The 9,319-nt window shown below is 40.5% G+C and overlaps 1 protein-coding gene across 1 annotated transcript in view; it reads right to left on the bottom strand.

Moving 5' to 3' along the window:
* The window catches only part of SAMD7 (sterile alpha motif domain containing 7), a 26,981-nt gene extending 18,531 nt beyond the window's left edge, over positions 1-8,450 (bottom strand). Inside the window, exons 1-3 of the mRNA XM_069083623.1 lie at positions 8,342-8,450; positions 6,793-6,871; positions 4,098-4,327 (exon numbers count right to left, since the gene is read on the bottom strand). Of these exons, the coding sequence (XP_068939724.1) occupies positions 4,098-4,327; positions 6,793-6,871; positions 8,342-8,450 (418 nt within the window). The remainder of the gene's footprint in view (positions 1-4,097; positions 4,328-6,792; positions 6,872-8,341) is intronic.
* Between the last annotated feature and the right edge of the window lie 869 nt (positions 8,451-9,319).

The raw sequence follows: 9,319 nt of genomic DNA, 5'->3' as shown, positions 1-9,319 counted from the left end.
CCTCACTCTCTGTCTCTCAGTCTCTGTCTCTCAATCTCTGTCCCTCAGTCTCTCTCTGTCTCTCTTTCTCTCTCTCCCCCTCACCCCCATGCTATGGGACCTTCCAGCTATGAAAATCTATAGTGGCTGAAACGAAGCACCACACTTACGATCACTTTCCCCTTATCTCCCCTATTAGATTTCTCTAGGTCTGTTTTGTATTATGCTCTATCTCACGTTAATAACCCTAGAGAAAGGTCGAACAAAGTTATTGCTATTAGATCTTTAAAGACATCTGGCATTAGTTGGATGTAGGCATGGCAGACAAGCAAGCTTGGATGGGTCACAATCTGCTTCCCTGGAGGGAATGTCCAAATTGATTGGAATATTTTGTAGTATAGCTTTTGCTTTATGTGCTGCATATTTATTATTATTATTATTAGATTGTAAACTCCATGGCTCAGCGCCCGTGGCTCGGTTATTTCTATATCCCCCATTGCTCAGTGAATTTCTTTGAACTTGGTAGGTCACAGGATAATCATAAATTTAGAACTAAGAGGCACACTAAAGGCTTTCTAGACCAACATCTTCATTTTACAAGCGAGGGAACTAAGACCAGATAAATAAGTGCTTTTCCTACGGTTTCACAGATAGTAAATGGCAGAGACAGGATTTGAACCTGAGTCGGCTGATTAGACAGCTAAGTGATGCCATAGTGCATAGAATGCTGGCCCTACAGTCAGGAATACTCTTCTTCCCAAGTTCAAATTCAGACTCAGACACTTATTAGCTGTGTGACCCTGGGCAAGTCACTTCACCCTGTTTGCCTCAGTTTCCTCATCTGTAAAATGACCTAAAGAAGGACATGGCAAACCACTCCAGTATTTTTGTGAAGCAAACCCCAAATGAGGTCACGAAGAGTTGGATATGACTGAAACAACAACTTCTGTTCTCCACGGTGCCATACTGAAATGTTTGCTGATTTACACTGAACTAAATGAATATACTATTTCAAGTGAAGAGACAAGTCAAGAGATGAGTCATTACAACACATCAGCCTTACTCAGAGGGCCGCATTAGGCAGGAGATGCTTGTCTGACATTTCTCACTTAACACTAACGGAGAGCAAAGACTTGTCTTTTATGCCCTTTTTTCTTTGGTATCTCCAGCCCTTAACACAGTACCCAGAACACAGTAGGTGCTTAATAAATGTACCAGTTGACTGACTGCTTGACAGCCTATTTTCTAGGTGAGGGAATGGGCCAGTAAACATCTTCCATAAAGGGACAAAACAAAGTTTTATGAGACACGAATGACGTCAGTCTTTCACAATACTGAGCATCCTGGGCTGAACCTCATTCACCGTATTCACCTCAATGTGTCTAAGATACCGGATGAAACCCACTCTTCAGTAGCACACAGCTAGTCTATTAGTTTTCTGAACTTTCTGGGAAAGATACAACGCAATCGATTGTCGTGGTGATTAGTAGACGAAAAAGACGTCTCAGAATATTTGCTAAATAAAGAAGACTGTCAAGATGTCAGCAACAACAAAATGCAATGTCCAGATTGCTTTCTATTTATAAGGTAGGCTCATTATCTCTTTTAAACAATAATTAATAGGTTTTTTTAAAAAAACTTTTACATCACTTGCATCTCCAAATAGAGTCTTCCTTTCTCTCCTATACGGAGAGCCAATGATCATAACAAAGAATTTTTTAAAAGTAATTCAGCCCAACTAACCAAGCTATCGACTGACCGAATCTGACAGTGTATGCAGCATTTCACCCCCACTGTTCCCCACCTGTGTTGGATTGCTTTTGGTCATGATAGCTGCTAACACTTATTTAAGGCTGTAGGGATTGCAAGGCACACTTTAATTGGATCCTTACAATAAAATTGTGAGGTAGGCACTATTATTACCATATTCCAGATGGGGAAACTGAGAATCAGAGACATTAACTACCACCTGTACTTAGGACTACACAAGGACTATACACCTATACAAGGACATGAGGTCCTTGGTTTAAAAATATTTTTTGATAACTATGTTTCAATATAATTGGTTTCTTTTGTTAGCCTACGCATTTTATTTTATGCATTTAAAAACATTATTCTGAACAGAGAGCAACAGCCCTGGAGTCAAGTGGACCTGAGTTCAGTTCTGGCCTCAGACGTTTGACACATTAGCTGTGTGACTTTGGGCAAGTCACTTGACCCCAGTTGGTCCCCCATACACAAATAAAAAAACATTATTCTGAGTAATCCATAGACTTGACCAGACTGTCCAAGGGGTCTAAGACATACAAAAAGGCTAAGAATCTTTGACCAATGCTAACACATCAGCTGTCAGATGCAAATTCTGTTCATTGCTGCCTCCAAACCCTTAATTTTCTCATCTACTTCAAGCTGTGTCTCTCTCACGGGACAATTGGAATTTATTTGTACACTGCAGGAGCAATATTGTCTGAAGGAGTTAATATTCTTCCCTAACAGTCAATCTCAGAATTTCAGGAGCTGCAAGTCATTCCCCCAGAAAGCACAAGAAGAATTCTGATAATGGTTTATTGTTGCCCCTGTCTAGGCTGCATTTATCTCTTCTCACACCCTTAGTTTAAAATATACATGAGCATGATGGCGCCCACTATCAAAGAAATGGATTTCCCAGCTTCTTAATTTTTAAACAGTATCAAGGTTATTTTTTTATAATGGGGGAAAAAAAACAAAGAATCAAACACCTATGCCTTTGAATTTCAAAGGAATAAATCCTTGGCACTAGAATAGGAAAGCTCATTGGATTGCTGATGAAAGGTACTTTCTACTTAGATGAAGGAATTGGCTCCAGATGGGGAATCAGTATAATCCAGGGATCCCCAACTGTTTTTGGTGCCTGTATTCCATAACTTTGAGCTAATCTTTGTGTACTTCTCTATAAAAGGAAATCAATTCTAGAGTTTATTGTGAGTATGCAAATAAGTAAGATAAATAGATTAATTTCAGTAGGATAATATAGTTATTTACTACATATTCACTGTGTCTCCTTGACAAGCATCTTGCACCTGTTGGGGAAAGGTTATGCCAGGGCGGGATCCCCAGGTACAATCAATAAAAACCTAATCTCCAGTAGATTTCATCTTTCTTATTCACTTTGACCATAGGACAGATAGAGGAAAGTTGGAGGGGACTTTAAAAGCATCTAGACCAGTTCCTCATCTGTAAAAGGAGTGGTAGATTCAATGTGTCTAAGGTCCCTAATCATCTCTCAGCCATGATGAGAGATGTCCCATGATGTTCCATGATGTCCCATTTTACAGATGAAATAACAGGCCCGGGGAGGGGAAGTTACTTGTCCAATGTCACATGAGTCATCACTGGCAGAGCCAGAGTTCAGACCCTGGCCTTCAGACTCTAAATCAGGTATTTTTAATCTGTTTTAAGTTGAGAACCCTTTTGGCAATCTGGCAAAGACTATGGACCCTTTCTCAGAAAATTTGTTAAATTTTAATTTAAGTAAAATTCAAATTAAATTCAAATTTATTAATTTTAAAATTTAACTATAATTTAAATATATTTCAATAAATAAAATGCATAGGATTACAAAACAAACAAAAAAAAGTAAAAATAAAGTATAATTTTTTTAACCATCCATGTTAATAGACCCCCCCCTGAAATCTATCTGCAAGAGGTTAAGAAACCCAGCTCTGAACCCAACATTCTCCCCACTTCTACACTGGACTGCCTTACATGACACCTAGCTACTATTAAACCACTTATTAGCATAGGTTTGGAAAACAAAACAATCATTGCAACTAAACACAGACTTGAGAGGTCATCGAATTTCATGTAATGTATTTTAAAGAACCCACCCTAAATGTTCACTAGCCTGAATCAGATCCTTTTACTTCATGAATGGACAATGTAAAAGGAAATAGGAAAAGTAAAATCACAGTATTCTTAAACTGTAATTGAAGGGATTTACAAACCTGGAGGGAGCATTGAGCTGTTGTTGAAGACTGGAAATCCATATGGCAGGGGAGGGAGGGAGACTGGCAAGTGAAAAAGGTATTTGTCATTCGAGGTTGTTGATGAATGGCATGAATCCTTCACGTTCCCCCCACCGCTGTCATTCGTTTCAATGGACCAACCGTGTTCTTCACAGGGTTTTGGGGGGCTGTGCTCATGTTCCTTGAGACTCTTGGTGGGCATAATGGTGGGCTCCCCATCGCTTTGGCTTGGCTCATATTTAGGGTGTGGTTCAATGTCAAGGTCTTTCTTATCCTCTTTTTCTGCAGTTGAAATTGTGAGAGTCTGATCTGAATTTCTGTCTTCCTCTTGGCTTTTGGAACTCCTGGCATTACAACCAGAAGCTTTATGATTTCCCATTTTTCTCCCTAGCCGGCGACCCTTCTCTTTTTGCCAGCTACTGACTGGTAGATATGGACCAGTTGTCATTAGCCTGGTGTTACCACGCAGGTCATCCAGAGAGCTTCTGTGCGTATAGAAGTCATTGGGAAGATGCACTTCAGGAAACCTGCTCCTTCCTCGGAATGCAATGGGGCTTATCGGGATACCATGTTGGTACAGGAACGATGTTTCCAAACCCAAACCCATCAGTCCTTTATGCTGAGTTTTCCCCATCTCTCTTTGTTGAAAAATGGTGCCCATTTCCAACTCCATCCTAAAGATTCAGGAAGTGAACCACAAATTCATACGTAACCCAACAGAACATATTACAAAGAGAATTTGAATAGCCAAATGCTCATCCAAAATATGAACATCTACTCTCAAGATAAGGTCCCACCTGGTGACCTTCTGCTTGTTACTTAAACTTGATTAAACATTAAACTTGTTACTTAAACTCATAATAGCTGAGCCCCTACAGTCATAGGGGAGGATCCTCCCGATGGACTTCACTCGGGAATTACACAGTGGGGACTATGCTGTTGGCACAGAAAAGCCCTGGTTAAGAAGCAGACCCTACGAGTTTTTAGGAGTGACCACCATCACAGGTTAGTCTTCGAAAGTTTTAAAACTGCCGGAAGTGAGTGTTGTTTTGTCTTTTTAGAAAAAAATCTCATTTGTATTAATCTTTTCTTTTAATAATAACAATAGTGATAATAGTTGGCATCTACATAGCACTTTAAAGTTTTCAAAGCACTTCACTAATATGATCTCATTTTATCATCAAAGCATCCCTGGGAGGTAGGCACAATTTTTCATCTTCATTTCCCATATGAGAAAACTGACGTTGAACTCTGGTCTTTCTGACTCCAAGTGCAACGTTGTATCTCTACTGCCACCTGCATATTGGAATATATCTCTCTTCTGCCCTGACCCGATGGCTTACCCCTTGTGAGAAAGATTTCAAAAAAGACAGAAAGCCAGTTCAGCAAAACCAGCAATGAATCTACCAAGTCTGACATACAATATTCTACACCTCTAGGGCCTCTCCCTTTCCCCAAGAAAAGGAGGAAGCAGATCTACTGACCCAACTTTTTCTGGGACTAAGCCCCGGGCAGGAATATTTTATAGTGCCGGGTCTTACTATGCCATTTTAGGAGATGTCTTTGCCAAGAGATAGTGGTATCAACTGGTTGAGTGCTAAAAGGAAGCAAAGGCTTGTGTGCTGGAGTCCTGGAAAGTAGCCTGGAGAGAGTGTTACGACTATAGAATGTAAATTAAAGTGGCACTACATGTCAGCTGAACATTGATTAATCTTTTCAATTAAATTTTTAAATTTTCAGGTCTAAATTCTCTCCCTCCCACTTCCTTTCCTCCCTTCATCCCCACAATGAGGATATAAGAAAAAACAAACCCCTGCTGCAAACATGTATAATCAAGCAAAACAGATTCCTATATCGGCCATTCATTTCTCCCACACCCCCCAAAAATATGTCAGTCTGTTCTCTGACTCCATTGCATCTGTCAGGAGGTATAGGATAACTCCATCTTGAGTCTTCTGGGATTGTTATTGGTCATTAGCTAATCAGTAAACTCTGATTAATTTTAATGACTTAAGTCCCAGAGAACAGATGATAAAGCACATTTCCTTCCTCTTGGTAGAGAGGTGGGCACCTATGGGTACAGAATGTTGTATGTGTTGTAAGACACAGCCTCTTTGCATTGGTTGGTTTTGTATTTTTTTCTAGAGGGCTCTTCAGTACATCAAGGGAAGAATGAAATCCTAGGACAAGAGATGAGTTGTAAAATCATCAGAGTGCTCACTGGCAATAAAACTTTTAAAATAAGTTTAAAAAGTCTTTCAAGGAAATGTGAGAATCTTAATTAATCAGCAAAATAATACTAACTAAAAGTCAAAACAATGTAATCTTCCAGTTTTGAGAAGGGTTGGGGAAAAGGGCTACATAATATTTTTTGTTTGCTCTATTTTTTACAGGAGTCATTCCTTTGGGCTCCCAAAGGTCAAGTAAAGATGTATGACATGCCCTCCTCTCATCTGTGACCAGTCAATACCTTGAGAACTGCTACCCTTGCCTAAGACTCAGATTCTCTTTCTCCAGGCACCGTAGGTGAGAGGCTCTGGGGAACCAGGAACATTCTCTTCTAGGCTGAAATTAAATCTACCTGAAGCATTTTAGGCTTGAAGAGGGACTGCCAAGTTTGACACATTGCTGAGAGAGAGAAGGCATTTGAAATGGAGATGTTAAAATGAATTGCAAAGTCATCCAGGGTACCTCCCTCCCAAGTCGACTGAGACTCCCAAATCTACATTCATGGGGGTAAGCACCAGCCTTGGGCAGGTGCATTTCTTACAACCTAGAGATTCACAGGTACCACCATACAATCACCCACTTTGCTAGATTCTGTTTCTGCACCAACTCCTGCCTTCTGGCCACTGCTTCCACAGATTCAGGCTGTAGAAAGCTGTATCCTGAAAAGCAAAAACAGGCCAAGGCCCAAATGAGCAACACACAATAGAACATGGAAAAGAAAATATGGTTGCAGAAGCAACTTGTGATAATGTGAACAGGAACAAAGACAAAGCCTGCCTGAAAATGTGGTGGGCCAGCCTTCCAGCAGGGTGGTGCCCTTTGCATCTTATTGCCTATGGGATAGACTAAAGGATAAAAATCTTCTGGGTTTTTTCCTTTCTTTCCCTTCTTTTCCCTTTCCCTTCCCTTCCCTCTCTCCTCTTATTTCTCTTCCTTCCTTCCTTCCTTCCTTCCTTCCTTCCTTCCTTCCTTCCTTCCTTCCTTTCTTTCTTTCTTTCTTTCTTTCTTTCTTTCTTTCTTTCTTTCTTTCTTTCTTTCTTTCTTTCTTTCTTTCTTTCTTTCCTTCTCAAAAATAGCTTTCCCTCCATCCTTCAAAAGGCATAAAAAGTGAAAGGAGATTTGAAGCCCATGGGGATAACACAAGATCATTAAAAAAAAATTTTTAGGGGGCAGCTAGGTGGCAAAGTGAATAGAGCACCAGCCCTGGAGTCAAAAGGACCTGAGTTCAAATGGAGCCTCAGACACTTAGCACTTACTAGCCATGTGACCTTGGGCAAGTCACTTAATTGTGAATAAATCACAAATTGCCCTGCCTTCCCACCTCCAAAAACCGCAAAAGAAAAAAAAATTTTTTAAAGCAATTGCCCTCCTCCTGCTCTACCAGCACACTTGATAATTGATGAAAATGGGAGTTCTCCAAATAGATATTCAAAAGGTTTCTCTAGGTGTACCTTCATCCTTCAGTGGCAGAGGCTGGTGCCCATTCAAGAGATCATAGATTTTAAAATGGAAGGAACCTTAGAAATCACTGAATCCAACCCCCTCATTTAACAGCTGGCATAGACACAGAGAAAGTAGTGGTCTGCCCAGGGTTTCAAACTCAGGATCTTAACCCAAGCCTTCCTGACTCCAAGGCCAGTGCTCTATGTACTAAATCAAGCTGTCTCTCCGATGCTGTGACCATAAAAACCTCTCTAGTTCATAAGAACAACAGCTTGGATGTTATGTATCTGATATTGTTATTAAGTTCTAAGTCAAGGACAAAAGGGGCAATGGAGTTTTTCTTTCCCTGTAGCTGGTATCGTTGCCATTATTAACAACCTTCAGTGAGTTCCTACTAAGCAGCCACATTCCACAGGTACTTTGTGATTTATTTTATTTTTGTAATTAACAAACATTTATTTTCTCTTTACTGCCCTTCTCCCACCAACTCCCCATTGGGGCAAAAAAAAAACCCCCATTGAAATCATTGAACCATGAGGGGAAAAAAACCCTTAAAAACCATTGAAAAAACCCACTGAACCATTGAAAACTGCGAGAAAACAAAAAAAGAAAAAGAAAAGCCTGGTAACCAATAGGCAAGATCCCACAGTCACTTTGAACATGACCGCATCCCTGATTGCTCAGACCTGGGTAGACGGTGTTAGACAGAACATGGGGCATATTCATGTGAGGCGGAACAGCTGATCCCAAGCGGGAAGGGATGTGGATTTGTCTAGGGTCAGGTGGAGCCATCATGTCAGCGGAAGGCAACGAATCTCTAGGTGAAGAGAGGAAATTACGGTGAGATCTCCTGCTATTCCTGAGGTATTGGGCTCTAAGAAGACTTAGAGCACTCCTCCTCCATCAGAAGTACAAGAATGCGTGTGACTCCTTCTGGAGTTTAATAAAGGAATCTGTTGAAGGTTTGAAGTGAGAAAGGACTGGCCCAGGGGCTAACTTGGTATGGAAAATGGCTGAGGGTAGGGGTGCAAGTAGGGTGGCAGGGAGGCAACATCTGGAGACCTATCTGTAAGAGCATCTAATTGGATTTATCCTCAGGTTTTCCACTATTATGACCATAGGATTTCCTGTCTCCCCCCTCATTTAACAGCTGTCATTTCATTAGGGCTCAGTGCTATAGGTACCCTGGGTCTAATGTTTCATTGACTGGTTACACAAAGTCATTATTTTCCCAGACTTTCAGCACTTACATCTTTGTTTTTCAGACCATTACAGGCATTGTTCAAGCTCAATGCTATCGAAGCCAATCTGATCTCCAGTCTGGTCATCCTCCTCAAACCCCTCCCACTGGAGCCCCCTGGACTGTCCTCCTAGGTCCTGGGCTTGAATGGGTTTATTTTTGCTTAATCTTGCCAGGGATCAGATCTCCGAATCACTTCCTGGATGTTTCCAAACCATGCTCACATGCCTCTAGTAGGAATTGGAAACTTGGGCTGGCATGAATTGGAAATGGCCAGAAAGTGATACGGAAACCTGTTTCACATCAAGTCTACTGATAGATTTACATGTGCAATTATATTATTATACACTACATATTATATTGCAATATATTATATTATTCATATTATATATAATTTACATTATTATATTAATAAAATTAACAT

The sequence above is a fragment of the Petaurus breviceps genome, unplaced genomic scaffold (assembly GCF_028583685.1).
Source record: "Petaurus breviceps papuanus isolate PSGF00001 unplaced genomic scaffold, PetGlider_PUasm1.0 173, whole genome shotgun sequence".
NCBI classification, from domain to species: Eukaryota; Metazoa; Chordata; class Mammalia; order Diprotodontia; family Petauridae; genus Petaurus; species Petaurus breviceps.
The sequence above is the reverse complement of the archived record's forward strand: the minus strand, read 5'-3'. Positions and strand labels throughout refer to the sequence as shown.